At 36.2% G+C, this 21,019-nt stretch overlaps 1 protein-coding gene across 1 annotated transcript; it reads right to left on the bottom strand.

Moving 5' to 3' along the window:
• Positions 1–2,631: 2,631 nt before the first annotated feature.
• Positions 2,632–4,069, bottom strand: LOC120131279 (E3 ubiquitin-protein ligase PUB23-like). The gene has a single exon (XM_039148297.1). The coding sequence runs from the start codon at positions 3,984–3,986 to the stop codon at positions 2,787–2,789; it is 1,200 nt and encodes a 399-aa protein (XP_039004228.1). The 5' UTR covers positions 3,987–4,069; the 3' UTR covers positions 2,632–2,786.
• Between the last annotated feature and the right edge of the window lie 16,950 nt (positions 4,070–21,019).

Here is a 21,019-nt window from a genome sequence, read left to right as displayed (position 1 = left end):
TCTTGAGGTTTGTAAGGTTACTCTTTGTCCTCAAAAGAAAGACAAATTAGTGAATTTGTGGAAAATCCTTAGTGTGGATAGCTAAGGTAGTGGACAGAGACTTTGGTTGAGAAAGTCGAACCACTCTAAATCGCTGTGCAATTTCTTTCAATTTTCTGCAAAAGCTTCCACCAAAATTTTTATTGCCAATTCACCCCCTCTCTTGGCCAATTCTGTCAATCGATTAACTCAACAATAAATTTATCAAACAAATTATTAACACTACCTAAACATAAAATTAATCATATTGATAAATTATATAACAAAATCATGCTACAACTAGGTTAATATGATCATTACCTGTCTAAAATAATCATACCATCTTTATCATATTTTACTCTAAAATATATATATAAATGACTAAAAGGAAATAAAATAAAATATAGATGCCAAACTAAAATAAACAAAAATATGCTTTTAATGATTAAATTATAAAAATATTAAAGTAATAGACATAACTTGAATATTATATATAGGTATATATATATAATTTAGCTTTAATTATTAACTGGTAATTAAAATATAAATATTAAAATTAAAAGGACTAAATCGGTATTATTAAATTCTCATTTCTCATTTCTCATTCTCTCTCTATTTGAGAGAGATGAGAACTCTCTTTGTTCCCTCTCTAAATTCCTTCACCGAGTGGAAATCGGTCGCCACAATCGCCCGCCATACGCCGCCATCGCCCACTGCCGCCGGCCACCGTCTCCGGTGGTCGGAAATTACAAATTAACCCAAACGGTTCGCTTTTAAACCTTTAACTTGAATCTAGCATTCTTTTTTTTCTAAAACCCTCTATTTTACCCTAGATCTAAATAAACCGAAGTGATTACCTTCGGTTAAATCTGGATCTCCGGCGGCTTTTGAAGATTCTAAAGCTGGTGGTAAGGCTCTCGACTTCTTCTCCTTTTGTTCTTCGTTTTGATGTTGTCTGGGATCGTTGGTTTAGATGCTTTTCTATCTCTCTTTTTTTTGTTATCTTCTCTCTTTCTTGCTCTGTGTCTCCTCTCTTTTTTTTTCCTTTTTTTCTCTACAGCAATGGCCATTTATAGGCCTCATTGGTGTCTTCTTCGGACCAGTTAAAGGAATAGCCCTCGGTGAGTCACCGAACTATGGTGGTGACTCACCATAGGGTAGCAACGTGGACAAGGCAGCTGGCTTCTGGAGGCTTCAGCGTGGCAGCAGGGCGTTGGATCACCTGGCAGTGCTGGAAGCTGCTGCAACTGATGCTTGGAGGGGCTGCTTGCTGGAAGCTGCTGGAAATGATACGTGGAGGGGCTGCTGGATGGAGGGGGCTGCTCGGGTAAAACTTTAGTGTCTACATGAACAATACATAAAATGCAATTAAAAATACTCTAAATTTGAATTGAAGTTCTTAGAAGGATAATTTGTTAAAGAAAATGAAAGTAATTAAGTCATGGATGAAGTATGATAATTTATCCCTGAATGATTTAGTAGAATGTCAAAAGTATATGGGGATTTCTTGGAAATTAGTACAAATATGTATATATTGATAACTTTAGTATTATTAGAACTCATGAAGAGCATCAAATTAAAACTCCTAAAGAGCTTCAAAAACCACTTATTATTTAATGAGAATATTTGAAATAAAGAATCTCATAATCAAAAATTTTCTCAACCTATAAATTGATCACTTCAATTTTATCTACAAATTGGCACATACTAAAAAGATATTAAAAATATTTAATATGCATAAATCATATTTATTGAGATCTCGATGATTGTAAAATTTTTAAATGTAAATAAATATTTTTTTTGTCTTTGAAAGAATGGTAATGAAATATTTGATCTGGAAGTATCATATCATATTTGACCCAAAAGTATTATCTGAGTGCTATAAGATCATTATCTATACACCTTTAAACATTAGCTGAAGTCTTTTAAAATCATATAGAAATAATTGTTATACTTATGCATGAGACAGTTTAGAATATGTTTGATTAAAACAATCGACCCAATATATCCTTAAAATTTGTGATTTACTTTCACATGATAAATACCAACTATTTTGTACGAAGATAATATAGAATATATAATCCGATTGAAAGAAAAATACATCAAAGGATACATAACAAAACATATATTCCTAAATTTTCCTCCCTTGTGATCTTCAAAAGAATAATAATATAAATATTACTAGCAAAATCGTTAAAGTGTTAATTTGTAAGATCTATTCACCGATGCATTGTCTACTTCAACATATTTTTTCTCAATGAATTTTCTATATAAATTTTTTAATGAGGTGACATATTGTGCATATTAAATATATGTTTACTCTTTTTCCTTCGCTAATATTTTTCACATAATTTTTATCATATTAATGTTGTAACAAGGCACACTATCTTAAATGGACACCCAAGGGAGATTATTATGAATATTTTTTATTTGTGGCAGTAAATTATGATTAGAATTCTATTAAATATGACTTTGATCTACTTTATTATTAAGAGTTTTATGTCTATTAAAATTAGAGTTTTATATAATATCTATCCATTATCACTATAAATATAATGTACTTGCTATACAATTTATACTATATCGATTCAAGTAAAAATCAAAAGAAGCAAATGGGAAGGAATCTTTGCCATAAAATTTATACTTTGAATTTGTGAGGGCACTAGTTTTTTTGCCCATGTATGTAATTGCTATTGCTACATAATTTTATGAATCAACAATTATATGTACAAAAGTATGGATAACCTGCAAAAACTGAAACTCTAGAATCAAGCTGGATAAGAAGAGATGAGGTTGCTTGGTATACAGGGAGAGTTCTTCCACACTCTTGCATGCAATTTGAGCACCTCTCTAGCCCTCTCTTTAGTCTTGAATCCGCAATCCACTTGAAGCACCAAGCACAATTTGGCCACAACCCCTAACTGAAGCATCTCTTGAAGAACCTTAGTGGTGGCACAGAACTTGGAAATGGACAGCAAAATCCTCACTGCTTTTTCACTTGCAACCTGAGAAACCCTAAGTATCTTCTTCGAAACAATGGCGAGTCCCGCTCCATGCAGTAGCAGCTTGGACCGGCCTTCGGCGCATTTACATACTGCATCCAGCACTGTTAGTACCATCTCACAAGCCCTTCTCTCCAAGGATGAATCGAGAAGCAGATCGATTAGAACAGGTACCACGCCGGCTTCGGCGGCCTTGACCTTGTTTCTTCCCCATGGAGAAATAGTTGCCAGCAATTGTAGAGAAGCTTTTGAGGCCTGCTTTGATATTTGATCACGCAAAACTTGGATTGATTCGACAAAGAGTTCGGGTCTCAAGTTGATGAGCTGCATCGGATCAGCTACCTCAACCATCGATTTCAATAAGAGAACTGCATAAGCCCGAGACTCGTAGCTTCCACGTTGCATTACTCTCGTTAATGAAAGTATGAAATCACTGTTTTTACAGATAAGATTCTTGAGAGAATCTTCTGAGAGTTGGAGATTGTAGAGGATGCTTAAAGCCTCAGCTGCTGATGCTGAAGAGTTTGAATTATTGGCAATGGAAACCAAGAACTCAACAGCGCCTGAAGATTCCATGCACCTTTTGTTTGTACCATTTTCGGAAGCGATCGATTGTAGACTCTTGAGACACTTGATCTGTTGCTGCGGTGACTTAGCATCGTTAAGAAGCTTGATAATCTGAGCTTTGCTGATCGGCGGCTTCGGCGTCGGGATCCGTTCGATTCCATGGGAAGCGTTCAACATGCACCAAGATTGAATCAATCGCCTGAGGGTATGATTTGGGGTAAGTTCACAATCCGAAATAACTTGCTTTGTAACCGGACATGTCGTGTTCTTCCCTGAAAACAACCATTTCTCGATGCTCTCCCTGTCATATGTAATCCCGGATGAAACTGTGACGGGATCCTTCATAATCTCAAGAGAGATCGGGCAGATGAAAAACGAAGGAACATCAATATCATCCATTACAGAAACTTGAAGAAAGAAAGATTAATTGCAGAAACCAAAAACAACTTGGTTTGATAAAAGGATGAGAATTGGATGGAAAGTAGTTGTGAATTTGTTTGAAGGCTGAAGAAGAGGGGGTTTATATATGCTTGTGGATATTCAAAAGCTAAGAAAGTCAAAACACACGGAAATGGCTGACAAATTATAACCGCGCATACAGCTACAGATACTAACGACTAATATTTGGCTGGTCCTGAATTGGCGAAGAATCTTTGTTATAATTTCTGGACATGGTTTTTATTTGCAATTAGTCAATCTATATTTTGTAATGAAAATTTCATCCATTGCCGACAAATTCAAATGGAGGATGATGACGTTTTGGCTGCCTGCGTCACCCACGCTCTCTAGTAAAATTTCATTGTTTTGAAAATCGGACCGGACCGGTCAGTTCAACCGGTTCAACCGGGAATCGTTGTCTAATCCGATTTAATCTAGATCAGTTGAATTGCTACTAGTGAATCGGCCAGAACCGTTGAACCGTTCAAACCGGACCGGCTGAAAACCGGAAAAAAACAGAAAAAACCGCCATTTTTTTTTAAATTAAACCAAACGACGTCGTTTGGTAAACGAGCCAAGTCGAACTTGAGTATTGCTGAGCTCGACTCGAACTTGAAAATTTTAAAAGTAAGCTCAACTCGATTCAAACTCACGAGCTAAAAATTATGAAGTTTAACTCGAACTAGAAATATAATATTAAAACTTGAACTCGAAAAGGCTTGAACTCAAAAAAAATTTAGAAGCTCGATTGAAGCCTAAAATTCGAGCTTGATTGAAGTGAAAGAATAGTTGATTGAATGCTTACTAAAAGGCTCCATGATTTTGAATGCCAAATTACCTCTATTATTTATAGAAGTTAGTTGAGATTATTTTCTATGTTTCTTAGCCATGTGAGATTGTTTTAAAAAAAATAAACCAAACAATATTATTTTGTTATGATCTTTTTAGCCCCAAATTTATTTTTTAATTATAGTTATATAATTATATTTATTATTTAATATGTTTTACCTTAAATATTATGTTATAGTTAATTTGAATTATTTTGTTTCACTTGATTTTATGGTTTTTAACTTATATATGTTATGACTTGCTTTGAATATGAATTGTGATATAAAAAATTATTTTTTATTAATATTTTTGGTATTTTTATTTAATTTTTTAAATAATTATGACGTCGTTCAATTCTTCCGATCGGTCGAATCGATTCGACCGATTGATCCAGTGAACCGATAGCATAACCGATTCACTAACCGATTCGGTTCTAAAAACCATAAATTTCATCCATTGCCGACAAATTAAAATGGAGGATGATGACAATTTTGGCTGCCTGCGTCACACGCGCTGTATGGCTTTAACTTTTCCCTTTGGTTGTTCCCACCACTTTTGACCCATCATTGTTTTCAAAATGAAATTTACTTCGATGATACAACTCTTGGGATCTAATCTCTCAATTTTAATTTCTTATAATTTAGGGTAAATTGTGTATATAGTTACTCACTTATTCTCGTGGTTCTGTTTGGTCACCTATCTATTTATTTTTACAAAATCATACATAACTTTACATTTCTGTTTTGTTTTAGTCATCTATCGTTAAAAAATTAACGGTAATGCAGATGTGTCATCATAAGATCATCATTGAAAAAATAAAAATAAAAAAACATTACCACGTTAGTAGTTATGTTTATATTTTAACGACTGATGACGAAAATGGAAAAAAATATAACGTTAAGTATGATTTTGAGAAAAAAATAATTGAATAACTAGAACAACAATGTAAGAATAGGTGAGTGACTAAATATGTAGTTTATCTTATAATTTGTTGATTCAACTTGTATAATTTTATTCATATATCTAACCTGATAACATCATTAGTTATTATAAAAATTGATTGAAACAGGTTTTTTATTTCTTATTATTACTTGATTATCCAATAAAAATCATATAAAAATTTAGAAAACTATATTTAATCAATATATATTATTACACGTCAGTTGAAAATTTAAAAAGATTCATATTATCATTTTAAAAAAGTTAATGGCGTTACCATTTTAAAATAGTAGAAGAATTAAAACAAGAGAAAATAACCTCAGTGACCAAAAATCTCATATAATATACGATTTTAAGCAACTTTTTCCGGATTTGCCAAAATGACCAACAAAATCGCAATGCGATCGCTAATTCGCAACGCGATCTCCATTATCGCAAATTCGCGTTGCATTTTCGCAATGCGATAGTTGAAAATCGCGTTGCGATGGTCTACAGTGTCGTTGCGATTTTCCCAATTCGCAATGTGAATAAGTAAATCGCAACGCGAATTGGGAAAATCGCAATGCGAATAAGTAAATCGCAATGCGAATTGGGAAAATCGCAATGCGATACTGACTATCGCAATGCGATAATACAAAATCGCAACGAGATACTTACTTTCGTAACGCGATACTGACTTTCGCAACGCGATTTTCAAAGCGCCATTAGTATCCTGGCCAAGTATTTTATTTTTAAATTCCAAACACGAATATTAATATATTGGAACACTGAACCGTCCACAGTATATCCCGTAATCGTAACTCATAACCTAAAACCTAAAATCACAACTCAGTCCCATCTCCATCTCTCACTCTCTCACCCATCTCCGACGAAATCCGTCCCCATCTCCGGTGAAATCCGTCTATCTCCATCTCTCAGAGCCACCCTCACAATCAGAAATGGAAAATCAACCAAATCAACCAACGAGGGTTAGTTTTTTTAATTATTTTCTTTTGAAATTTTTGCATTATTATTAGGTTTTTCATATTGAAATTGATGATAAGTTTACTGGTAATTTCAATAATAGATTAACCATTTCACTTAGATTGCTTATTAAATCAACAGAGAATCGCAACGCGAAATGCAAATCGCAATGCGATTTTAGTTTCGCGTTGCGATTATCTCGTTGCGATAGTCAAATTCGCGTTGTGATAGTCATTTTCGTGTTGCGATTTTCATTTTCAGAAACTATTCTTCTTCTGCAAATTGAAACTTGAATGAATTGCATTACTTCAACCAAAAAACAAAGACAAATACGAAATTCACAGTGTTGCAAATTTAAGTTTGAAGAATAAACTACTACTTTATGTTTATTATGTTTTTGGTATATCTTCACAGTGTAGTTTTTGGTATATCTAATTTAGTATGTTATTGTTTTTGTAGAACTTTTATTCGGCTCAATTGACCTTGAGAAATAAAGTCAGCCTGGCCAAACAATTGCGTCGAAGCTTTCACCTGCACAAGAAAAATGTTGAGGATACATGCTTCGGGCCATGGCTGAAAGTATAACATCCCGGTGGAGATGCGATGTTGACACACCTGTTTCTTCAAACCATGACTAGCGATCTACCAGAGACTATACACGTCGTGATGAAGAGATATGGTTGATTTTCCACCGGCGTATACGTGTTTGGGCGGGAGGAGTTTTGCTTAATCACCGGTCTACGCTTCGGACACGATGATGTAGGTCGGTACACTAGACACATTACCCGCTCATCATGGCTATCCCGGGTTTTTCCTGAGCTGGAGAGGTCGAGTCTACACGTAGAAGACCTGACAAGATTGTTGAATAATAAAGATGGTTTTACTCGGATGGATGACGTCGACGTTGTCCGAGTATGCCTTCTAATTCTTTTGCATGCCGGCTTTTTAGGCAGAGAGGCCAGACAACCTATTCCAAATGATCTAATCAAATTGGTAGAAGACCTAAATGCGTGGAACCTGTTTCCGTGGGGCTCATATTTATGGAAAGCTACATGGAATAAGTTATCGCTGCCTTGGATGATCGAAAAAGTTTGCATGGCGATGGTTCCAAATACACTTTGACAGGCTTTATTTGGGCCTTTAAGGTAAGAATTTTTATATGATGTTTCCAAAATTATAAGTAATTATTTAACAATTACTAATGTTTGTTATTATATTGTTTGTAGATTGGATATTTGAGGCCTTTCCCGCCATGAAGACATATGCAATAAAAACTTCAAATGATATTCCCAGGGCTATTTCCTGGAAGAGGAAACGACCTTGCAATGGGAAGATTACTACGGTATACGACAATAAATAATGTAAGTTAACATAAATACTACCATATGTTTATAAAAAAGTTATTACTAGTACACGTTTAACTTTGTTTGAGCTTTTATATTGTTAGGAGGCCAACACTCCTCTACAGAGGCTGACACCCACGGAAGCTGAGCTTGCCACTGATTGGTGGCAAGCTAGTAAGCGTTTTTTTGATGGAACGGTTGATGAGCAGCCTCCACTTCGAGAGCCATCACCTCGCCCAGAGCTATCACCTCACCCAGAGCCATCATCTGATCGACCCGGCTATACACCTCCACAACGACAGCCATCACCTATTCTGTCACATCATCGAGCCTCTTCTCCACCATCACCGCAAGATAGGGGACCGGCAAAGATGCCACGACGTTTATCTCCCTGTTCTCCACCTCCACCTCAACGGGATGAGTTAGGGGAGTTATGTGATGAGGTCAATGCCTTGCGTGAGGAGGTCGGTACTTTACGCAAAGACGATGGTGCATGGCGTGTTGAGGTGTCTACATTACGCGGTAAGGTAGCCGCTCTACGTGAGATGGTAGCATCGTTGCAGAATGAGGTTATACTCTACGCAACGAGGTAAGTTTAAGATTTTTCATACTCGTAATTCATTCGGTTTGCTGCCAATACTGCTAAACTGTTTTTGTTAGTATTATTTTTGGTTTTGTTTTTGTCTTTTGGTTGAAGTAATGCAATCCATTCAAGTTTCAATTTGCAGAAGAAGAATAGTTTACTTTCGCAACACGAAAATGACTATCGCAACGCGGAAATGGCTATCGCAATGCGAAATGAAAATCGCAACGACAAATCGCAATGCGAAATGAAATCACAACGACAAAATCGCAACGCGAAATGAAATCGCAATGCGATTTGTGTTTCGCGTTGCGATTTTGTCGTTGCGATTTCATTTCGCGTTGCGAATTTGTCGTTGCGATTTTTATTTCGCATTGCGATAGCCATTTCCGCGTTGCGATAGTCATTTCGCGTTGCGATTTTAAGTTTCGTGTTGCGAAAGTAAAATTCTTCTTCTGGAATGTTTATATATGTTGTCCTTTTAAATGTTTATATAAGTGCTTACTTCTGGAATGTTATCTGAGCATTTTGTGAACTATGATAGAATAATGATTTGGGTGAATACAATGCTAGTTTGAAACATATTTGTCTTTGTTTAATATCATGTCTGTTTATTTACTGATTTATGTATTAATTTTTTTAGCGGCCCGATAAGGTGGATGCTTTACGTCGGGTTTTCCTTGCACAACGGAGTTCACGCATCAGACGGCGTGGACATGCTATTACGTCTCCGTTCACCCCAATGGTGCGAAGACTCCGCAAGAAGAAGCCCGACTCACCGGTCATCCCTCAAGAGTCCCCTCCAATCGTTCAAGAGGCCCCTATTCTCCTCAAGATTCTCCCCCACCGTTCAAGAGGCCACTGTCATCGTTGAAGAGGTCCCTCCCACCATTCCAGAGCCCGATTCACATGGGGTAATATATCGAAGTATTGAGAAACCCCCACCGGTTCCGGACATGATGGATGAGAGTTGGCTCTCGTATGAGTTACCGGCTAGTACCCTTCCGGTATCTGAAGTGGAGAGGAGACAACTACCGGAAACAATTGTGGATAATACCCTTTGGGCTAAGACCGCAGTTGATTTTTATCTACATGAGCGGAGCCAAGGGTGTTACACTGACATCAGCAAACTCAACGATGAAATGTTTTTGTTGCTTGATCGGTCTTGGTGGGGTGTGTTATTAGGGGTTGAAGACAGTGGCTATTTGGATGGGGAGGTAAGTCTTATATTTGTCTTATATATGATTTTGATTAATTTGTTTAAAAATTAATATAATTCACTAATATATGTATTTTTTTGTAAAACAGCATATCGATGCGTGGGTGTCACGTCTACTAATAATAAGGAAGCTTAGGAAAAATAAAAAAAAATTCGCTATATACAATAATGCCGACGGCTTTTCACGCAGTTCACTTGAAGAATCAACGAGATGAATCATTTTTGTTGGGCAATGGACAAGCTAAACTTTATCCTGCATGGTAGGAGGTCGATAAGGTTAGTGTTTATTTTTTAAATTTTTTAAAGGTGTTCATAAATAAGTGCGCAAATAAATGAATTATTACTTATGATCGCAGGTGTTTATCCCTGTTTTGGAACGTCGTCACTGGCTTCTCGTCCAACTTCAGCTCCCATCCCTGAAGATAATAGTGTATGACAGCATGATCAATTACATATCACTTTCTGATTTGAGAGATATTTTCAAGGGATGGAGCTCTCATTTGGCTAAATTCTTGGATGAGATTAAGTATTGGAGTCATTCTAGACACAAGAAGCCAAAGAAGTTCAATGTCAAAGTTTTCAGAGACGAGACCGCGCCACAGCAATCGCCGGGAGCCAGAGGGGATTGTGGTCCTCTCGTATGCCTTTGCTTGGCGCGTTTGACGACGGGAAGCACAGAGTTTTTACCTCCCACCGATAGAGATAGAGCTGCAGTAGGCTTGTGGTTTCGGCATTATATGGCTAGAGCAAATATTCGAGACGTTGCCTACCTGCATCCGCGTTATGAAAGTGTCCATTGTTAATTGGTAAGTCAAATGCAAGTTTTGTTAACATATATACTCCTTTTGGTTTGAAAATGTTTGGTTAAGTACCTAGAATTCAATAATTTGCTATTTGTAGGTTTTAGATGTGTAGGAAGTCTTGTTTGAGCAAATGTTTGGTTTCTGCAGGTTAATCCTTAAGTGAGCTGCGTGAAATGGATGTACGGGGTCACAAAGTTGTTGATTCATTGATTCAATAATTGATGAAGAAATAAGAATTATTATTATTTTTTGATTGTTTAATTGATTTGTAAAAGATGATTTGTAAATGTTGATTTGTTTAATTGATGTGTACATAATTTGTGTTGAAATGTAATAGTTGATTTGTTGATTTTCAATCTGCTTTATGTTGAAGGCAAAACAGACTATCGCAACGCGAAATGGCTATCGCAACGAGAAAATCGCAATGCGAAATGAAAATCGCAATGCGAAATGAAAATCGCAACGAGAAAATCGCAATGCGATTTTCATTTCGCATTGCGATTTTCTCGTTGCGATAGCCATTTTCGCGTTGCAATAGCCATTTTCGCGTTGCGATAGTCAAATGAATGTCTAATAATTGATAACAACTGAACAGATCATAGCAATGTTCAAACTCAAGTTACTAATACATGCCTAACTGAAAATGTTAAAAGTGCACACATAAATACACATAATGCAAGTTTTGTTAACATATATACTCCTTTTGGTTTGAAAATGTTTGGTTAAGTACCTAGAATTCAATAATTGTTAAAAGTTTATGCATGTTAATCCTCGTTGCCTTTTTCGTTTCGCATTGCGATTCTATTGTTGCGATTTGCATTTCGCATTGCGATGGTCAAATGATTGCCTTTCGCAACGAGATAATACAGAATCGCAATGCGAGTTTCAAAGTTCGCAACAGGTTTTAGTTTCGCAAGCCAAATTTTTTGTGTATATATATACGCAGCAGCAACAACTCATAACCTAAATCCCTAAATCGCAACTCATTCTATCTCCATCTATCACTCTCTCCGGCGACATCCGTTCCTATATCCAACGACATCCTTCCCCATCCGGCAACAGGTCTTAGTTTCGCATCTCGTTTGTTTAGTTACAACCATGAAATCATCTAATGTTGATCATGTTTGGATAGGTTTGTGTTTTGGAGGGTCATGGGAGAATGTTCATGGTGTTTTACAATATATGCCTTTACCCATGAATCTTCAACTAAAACTGTCATTAAAGAAGTTAACTTATGAAACCCTAATGTTACGTGTTTCAAAGAAATTGAATTTAGAGCCCCTAAGTGGATTTAGGCTATCTTATCAGAGAAATGGTAAAGTTTATTTGTTAACCGACAATGAAGATGTTGAACGATTCATTGCTTACATTAATGTTTCAAGTGATGATGTTACATTGTATGTTGTTGAACCTAGAAGTAGTATTGTTGGGTCAGTAGCGGGTAGTAATCAACTAAGTGGGTCTCAAAACCCACAGCCTTTCTCTAATCCAAATCCAAATCAACTTTCAGCACCAAATTCCGGTTTTCGTATTGACCAATTAGATGATGATGAGCCAAGAGAAAAAATTGTGAGTACTAGTCAGTATTCGAAATTTGATCTTGGTTAATACCCGGACTTTGATATTGGTCAATACACGGATTTTGATGATGTTTCAGAAGAAGAAACAGACCCTGCGTGTAATGATTTTGATATTGGTCAATACCCGAATTTTGATGATGAAACACCCGTTGCCGAGGAAGATGTTGTTGATGATAATGAGGAGGAAGTTACGACTGTGAATGAACATGTTGAACATCCATTCTGTAATTCATATAATCTTGAAGAAGAAAAAGAAGAAGAAAAAGTCCCCGAAGAAAAGAAAATACCACGGGAGTATAACTTGAATATGCCAGAATTACTTCAGCTACCGGAAGAAGAGTTGGCAAAGAAAGCAGTTGATTGTTACACAAAAGTTATTCGTATCAAGAAAGATGATTGTTTTGATACAAAGGAAGACTTGAAGATAGCTTTGTGTACGAAATGTGTAGAAGATGGCTATCAACTAAAAGTTAAAAAATCAAGCAAAAATCGTTTCGAAACAAGGTGTACGATTGACAAAAACTGTACGTGGCGTATGATTGCAAAGAGGATAAAAGATTGCGCAATGTTTCAAGTTAGGACTTTTATTGATAAACATACATGTTCAAGAACCCAAGTTTTTCCTCACCATAGACAGGCAAACAAAAAGGTGTTGGGTGGTTTTCTGGCTGAGTTAATGTTTTTTAATGGCAGGGTATATCGGGGACATGAAATTATGACTGACATGAATGCTCGGTTCAAGATTAGTATATCATATTCTCAAGCTTGGAGAGCCAAATGTTATGCCTTGGAATTGTTGAGGGGGTCGCCAGAAGCATCGTTTGCCCAACTGCCGGCTTATTGTCACAATTTAAAGCTGAAAAATCCTGGGTCGGTAACTCATATCAAAACAGATAGAGATGGACGCTTTGAGTTGCTGTTTATCGCCATTGGTGCTGCGGTTAGTAAATCAATATAATTCTTTTGACTCATTTCTGTTAGTTACATGCATTTCACATTTAAATGATTATATTTCTTGTGTATATTATTTTGTAGATTCGTTCGTTTATTACTTGCATGCGCCCAGTTATTATAGTTGACGGAGCACATTTGAAAGGTCGATACCTTGGAGTAAACTTATTAGCAGTAGCCATGGATGCTAACAATGGGATATTGCCAATAGCTTACGGGGTTGGCAAATCTGAAACCTCTGATTCATGGACATGGTTTATGGGGCATCTTAGGGATTGCATAGGTCCTATTAGCAATCTGACAATCATATTCGATAGGGCAAACTCAATTGACAATGCTGTTAGAAGGTGTTTCTCAGATGCTTTTCATGGACTTTGTGGTGTTCATTTGTATAGAAATCTAAAATCAAGGTCTGCTGGTATAAAAAAGCACAAATGGACATACTGGAAGGCTGTAAAGGCTTATCGGGAAGTGGATTTCAATAAGCATATAAACTGTTTAAGACGTGTTTTGCCTCAGTGTGCTCAAACACTAGAAGATGTCGGGTTTGAAAGATGGTCAAGAGTACATCAACTTGGAGCAAGATATGGTTTCATGACGTCTAATAGTGCAGAATCAATTAACGCTCTAAGTCGTCATTCCCGGAAATTACCCATTACTATGTTAATGGAGTTTTTTCGAGCCTCTATTCAACAGTGGTACTACAAGAAAATAAACCATACAGGTATTATTTCTTTGAATTCGTAACTTATCATATATTTTACTAAGTATTATTTATTTAAATTTACAGGAACATTGGAACATCGTGTTACACCATGGACTGAAAAAAGATAACGAAACGTGTTGTGAAGTCAACGTCATGGAGAGTTGAACCATGTTCAAACACTTTGTTTGAAGTACTGGATAATAACTTAAATGGGCTTGTCGATCTAAATGCAAGGACGTGTAGTTGTATGAAATGGCAAACATCTGGTTATCCGTGTGGCCATGTTATAAAAGTTGCTCTTCATCTAAACCAAGATGATTCAAGCACATACGCTATGGATTGCTACACTACAGAAGTATATCGACAGACTTATGCCGAGATTGTCTACCCTATTTCACATCCTTCTGAGTGGGACATACCAGATGACTTACAAACAGTTTTGCCACCAGCCATGGACAGAGGGCTACCTGGCCGACCAAAAAGTCACGATCGTATACCGTCTAAGGGTGAAGAGAAGAAGAGATCGACATGTAGTCGGTGCAAGGAAAGTGGTCATACAAGGTTGACATGTGGATCACCAGTGCCATCACAATCATCTTTTCCTCTACCAAAATATGGACCATCATCAAAATCCAAAGCTCATATGGTGTCAAGAAAAAGGCAATCAAAATCGCAATCATCTTTAAAATCCCAATCACAACTGGCTTCACCTTTTGGGACTGTTAACTTAGGTGATTTTTAAATGCAAACGTTGTATTATGTAGATTTTATGTATGAACTTTTAACATTTTCAGTTAGGCATGTATTAGTAACTTGAGTTTGAAAATTGCTATGATTTGTTCAGTTGTTATCACTTAATAGGCAATCATCTTAATGTCTATCGCAACGCGGAAATTACTATCGCAATGCGAAATGAAAATCGCAACGAGAGAATCGCAATGCGAAATGAAAATCGCAACGCTAATTTCGCAATGCGAAATGAAAATCGCAACGAGGGAATCGCAATGCGAAATGAAAATCGCAACGCGAATTTAATTTCGCGTTGCGATTTTCATTTCGCATTGCGATAGTACTTTTTGCCTTCAACATAATGCAGATTGAAATCAACAAAATCAACCATTACATTTCAATCAATTAAACAAGCACAAATAAGAATTATGTTAACATCAATTAAACAAATCAACTTTTACAAATCACCTTTTACAAATCAATTAAACAATCAAAAATAAGCAATAATTATTAGAGAAAATAACACTTCTACTATTGAATCAACTTTTGCAGCCATACATCATTTTCACGCAGCTCACTTCTGAGATTAACCTGCATAAACCAAACATTTCCTCAAACAACACTTTCTACACATCTAAAACCTACAAACAGCAAATTATTGAATTCTAGGTACTTAACCAAACATTTTCAAACCACAAGCCTATAAACATACCAATTGTTTATGGACATTTTTATAACGCGGATGCAGGTAGGCAGCGTCTCGTATATATCGATCTAGCCATATAATGTCGAAACCACAAGCCTACTGCAGCTCTATCTATATCGGTGGGAGGTAGATACTTTATACTTCCTATGATCAAACGGTCCAACGCCAAGCATACGAGAGGACCACAATCCCCTCTGGGTCCTTTCGTTTGTTGTGGTGCGGTCTCGTCTTTGCTAACTGTAATATTGAGCTTCTTTGGCTTCTTGTTTCCAAAACGAGTCCAATAATTTATCGCATCCAAGAATTTAGCCAAATAAGAGCTCCATCCCTTAATAATATCTCTTAAATCAGCCAATGATATGTAATTTATCATGCTGTCATATACTATTGCCTTAAGGGATGGGATCTGAAGCTCGACGAGAAGCCAATGGTTACGTTCCAAAACAGGGATAAACACCTGCAATCATAAGTAATAATTCATTCATTGCGCACTTATTTATGAATACCTTTAAACTCAATCTAAAATAAACACTAACCTTATCGACCTCCCACCATGCAGGATAAAGTTTAGCTTGTCCATTGCCCAACGCAAATGATTCATCTCGTTGATTCTTCAAGTGAACGGCGTTAAAAGACGTCGGCATAATTGTATATCGTGTATTTTTTTATTTTCCTTAAGTTTCCTAATATTAGAAGACGTGACACCCACGCATCGATATACTGTTTTACAAAAAAAGACATATATTAGTAACTTACATAAATTTACAAAAAAATAATCAAATGAAAATATAAGAAAAATATAAGACTTACCCCTCCATCGAAATAGCCATTGTCTTCGACCCCTAATAATACGCCCCACCAAGACCGATCAAGCAACAAATAGATATCATCATTGAGCTTGCATATGTTAGTGAAACACCCCTGGCTTCACTCATGTAGATAAAAATCAACTGTGGTCTTAGCCCAAAGGGTGTTATCAAGAATTGTGTCCGGTAGTTGTTTCCTCTCCTCTTCAGATACCGGTATGGTACTGGCCGGTAACTCATACGAGAGCCAACTTGAATCCATCATGTCCGGCACGTCAGAGGGTTTCTCAAGAATCCTACATATGACGCCATGTGAATCGGGCTCTTGAATGGTGGGAGGGACCTCTTCAACGATGACAGTGGCCTCTTGAACGGTGGGAGAGGACTCTTGAGGAATGATAGGGGCCTCTTCAACGATAGGAGTGGACACTTGAGGGATGACAGGCGAGTCGGGCTTCTTCTTGCGGTGTCTTCGCACTATTGGGGTATACGGAGACTTAATAGCACGTGCACGCCGTCTGATGCGTGAACTCTGTCGTGCAAGAAAAACCCGACGTAAAGCATCCACCTTATCGGTCCGCTAAATAATTAAATACAAATATCAGTAAATAAACAGACATGATATTTAAACAGTGAAAACAAAGATAAATATATTTCAAACTTTCAACCAAAAGACAAAACAAAGACAAATACTAACTTCACAGTGTTAAAGTAAAAAGTTTAGCAGTTTTGGCAGCAACCGAATAAATTTACTAAGCAATCTAAGTGAAATGGTTAATTTAAGTGAAATTACGAGTAAATTTATCATCAAGTTAAATATGGAAAATCTTAAACTTACCTCGTTGCGTAGAGTATGAACCTCATTCTGCAACGATACTACCATCTCACGTAGAGCGGCAACCTCACCACGTAAAGTAGACACCTCCACACGCCATGCACCATCGTTATCAAGTAGAGTACCGATCTCCTCACGTAAGGCATTGACCTCATCACGTAACTCCCTTGACTCATCCCGTGGAGGTGGAGAATAGAGAGATAGAAGTCGTGGCATCTTTGCCGGTCGCCTATCATGAGGTGATGGTGGAGAAGAGGCTCGATGATGTGACGGGATAGGTGATGGCTCTCGTTGTAGAGGTGTATAGTCGGGTCGATCAGGTGATGGCTCTAGGTGAGGTGATGGCTCTCGAAGTGGAGGAAGTGAAGGCTGCTCATCATTCGTGCCATCAAGAAAATGATGACTAGCTTGCCACCAATCAATGGCAAGCTCAGCCTCCGTGGGTGTCAGTCTCATTAATGGAATGTTGGCCTCCTAAAAATATAAAAACTCAAACAAAGTTAAACGTCTACTATTAATAACTTGTTTATATATGATAGTATTTGTGTTAACTTACATTATTTATTGTCGCATATGGTATTAAGTCTTCCCAATCCAACAAACGTTTCCTCTTCCAGGAAATAGCCCTAGGAATATCATTTGAAGTTTTTATTGCATATGTCTTCATGGCGGGAAAGGCCTCGAATATCCAAATCTACAAACAATATAATAACAAACATTAGTAATTGTTAAATAATTAATTATAATTTTGAAAACATTATATAGAAATTCTTACCTTAAAGGCCCAAACAAAGCCTGACAAAGTGTATTTCGACCCATCGCCCCGCAAACTTTTGCGGTCATCAAAGGCAGACGACAACTTAGTCCAGGTAGCTTTCCATATATACGAACCCCACGAAAACAGATTTCATGCATTTAGGTCCTCTACCAATAATATTAGCTCCTGAGGAATAGGTTGTCTGGCCTCTCTGCCTAAAAAGCCGGCATACAAAAGTAGTAGAAGGCATACTCGGACAACATCGACGTCATTCATTCGAGTAAAACCATCTTTCTTATTAAACAATTTCTTCATATCGTCGACGTGTAAGTTCGGCTTCTCTATTGACTCATCAGGAAAAACCCTGGATAACCATGATGGGCGGGTGATATGACGAGTGTACCGGCCTACATCATCGTGTCCGAATCGTAGACCAGTGATTAAGCAGAACTCCTTCCGCCCAAAACAAGTATACGCCGGTGGAAAATGAAACCATATCTCTTCCTCACCACGTTGTATACTGTCGGGTAGATCGCTAGTCATGGTTTGAAGCCACAAATGGGTCAAACTAGCATCTCCACCCGGATGCTGTACTCTCAGCCATGGCCCGAAGCAGGTTTCTTCAAACAATTTTCTTTGTGCAGGTGAAAGCTTCGAAGCAATTTTAGTGGCTAGGCTAACTTTATTCCTTAATGTCAATGAAGCCGAAAAAAATTTCTACAAAAAAACAATAAACATACCAAGTTAGATATACCAAAAACTACACTGTCAAGATATACCAAAAACAAAACAATAAACATAAATAGTAGTTTATTCTTGAAACTAAAATTTGCAACACTGTTTTTGTCTTTTGGTTGAAATGAAAATCGCAACGAGATAATGAGAATCGCAACGCGGAAATGACTATCGCAACGATAGAATCGCAACGAGAGAATCGCAACGCGAAATGACTATCGCGACCAGACAATCGCAACGCGAAATGAAAATCGCAACCGCGAAATAAAAATCGCAACGCGAAATGAAAATCGCAACGCGAAATGAAAATCGCAATGCGATTTTTGTTTCGCGTTGCGTTTTTTATTTCGCGTTGCGATTCTCTCGTTGCGATAGTTATTTCCGCGTTGCGATTTTCATTCTCGAAACTATTCTTCTTCTGCATTACTTCAACCAAAAGACAAAACAAAGACAAATACTAACTTCACAGGCTAAACAGTTTAGCAGTATTGGCAGCAATCGAATGAATTTAATAAGAAATCTAAGTGAAATGGTTAATCTATTATTGAAATTACCAGTAAACTTATCATCAATCTCAATATGAAAAACCTAAAATAATGCAAAAATTTCAAAATAAAAATAAAAAAAACTAACCATCGGAGGTTGATTTTCCATTTCTGAATGATTGTGAGGGATTTTTAACTGTGAATGGTTGTGAGGGATTTCGCCGGCGTCCGGAGATGGGGACGGATTTTGCCGTAGAGAATGAGAGATGGAGATGGGACTGAGTGTTGTGATTTTGGGTTTGAGGTTATGAGTTGCGATTACTGTGGACGGTTCAGTTTCCGATTTATTAAGAAAAAATTCGTGTTTGGAATTTGAAAAAAAAATACGCGTTAATACGAATGGCGCTATGTAAATCGCGTTGCGAAAGTCAGAATCGCATTGCGAAAGTCAGTATCTCGTTGCGATTTTGTATTATCGCATTGCGATAGTAAGTATCGCATTGCGATTTTCCCAATTCGCGTTGCGATTTACTTATTCGCATTGCGAATTGGGAAAATCGCAACGACACTGTATACCATCGCAACGCGATTTCCAACTATCGCAACGCGAAATGCAACGCGAATTTGCGATAATGGAGATCGCGTTGCGAATTAGCGATCGCATTTCGATTTTTGTTGGTCATTTTGGCAAATCCGGAAAAAGTTGGTTAAAATCGTATATATTATATGGGATTTTTGGTCACTGAGGTTATTTTCTCTTAAAACAATAATTAAACCTACTTTTATTAGTTAGATTTTATCATGTTGCGATTGATGAAGAAGATAATGATAAGAAGATGGTCTCTTTTGGATTAGAATAACAAAAGATCAGGAAAGTCAGAAACATGGTTAGATTCAATTATATAGGATAATTTTTTTAAATTTTATAGAGATTTAGTATCGTTGGATGAGTGAAAATATATGGTTAAGATTAATAGTACAAAATGAGAAAATATTCACCTGAAAAAAAATAATGAATCAATCTCAGTTATCTATTTTTTACTCATCCAACGGTCCTATATTTATATAAAATTAAAGAGTTTTACATTGAGTAAGTGGATCGTAACCATATATATATATATATATATATATATCCACTTACACACTTTTTAGTTTTACACATATTTAAGACCATTAGATGAGTGAAAATAAATAACTAAGATTGACTCCTTATTTGTTTTCCGAGTGAATGTATTTTCATTTCCTACTGTTAATCTTAGTCATCTAATTTCACTCATCAAACAGTCCTAAATTTGTGTAAAACTAAAAATAAAAATTTACATTTTGTAACAGATACTATCCATATATATATATGGTTTTTCTTTCTCAATAAGATTTCTTAGATTTTGCTATTTTAGAGTGTTGACTAAATTTTGGTCAATTAATTTGAGCAGTTCTTAAGGAAATTAATGATAATTATATTGGCAACTTAAGAAATTTGAAGTTGGTATTATAATTACTAATTCAGCTTTAAAATTTTGACTCACCATACATATCTTAATTTAACAACTACACTACAATTACGAAGTCAAGGTTTTTAATAACTAATTAATATTAAGATGCCAATTCTTATTATTTTCGAGAGAATATTAGATTACGTTGGACTTATTCTGGGACTGAAAATAATAATAATAGTAATAATAATAATTTGAAAATTAACGTGATGATTGAAAAAAGTTACATGAGATATAAATATTTTTTTTAAAAATAAAATATTTATACAAAATGTATAATTTTGTGTTTGTTATTAACTAGATTCAAATCAATTAATTCATGATACTAACACAACTAGAAATCCTTTAAATATTATAGATGTGATTTAAACATAGATAAACGTCTTAGTGCAAAAATATATGTGTATATAGCATATATAATTATTTTAAATAATAAAAACTTTGACTTTTCACACCTTATAAAAATAAATTTTAATAAACCCAACAAATCTTTTGTTATGAATTCCGTTAATTGGGATGTATTTTTACCTTTG

Source organism: Hibiscus syriacus, unplaced genomic scaffold, assembly GCF_006381635.1.
Source record: "Hibiscus syriacus cultivar Baekdansim isolate YM2019G1 unplaced genomic scaffold, ASM638163v2 tig00110551_pilon, whole genome shotgun sequence".
NCBI lineage: Eukaryota > Viridiplantae > Streptophyta > Magnoliopsida > Malvales > Malvaceae > Hibiscus > Hibiscus syriacus.
Note: the sequence above shows the minus strand (reverse complement) of the source record. Positions and strands in the feature narration are given on the sequence as shown.

Coding starts and splice junctions, on each gene's coding strand:
- LOC120131279 (XM_039148297.1), bottom strand. CDS start 3,986: ATGGATGATATTGATGTTCCTTCGTTTTTCATCTGCCCGATCTCTCTT.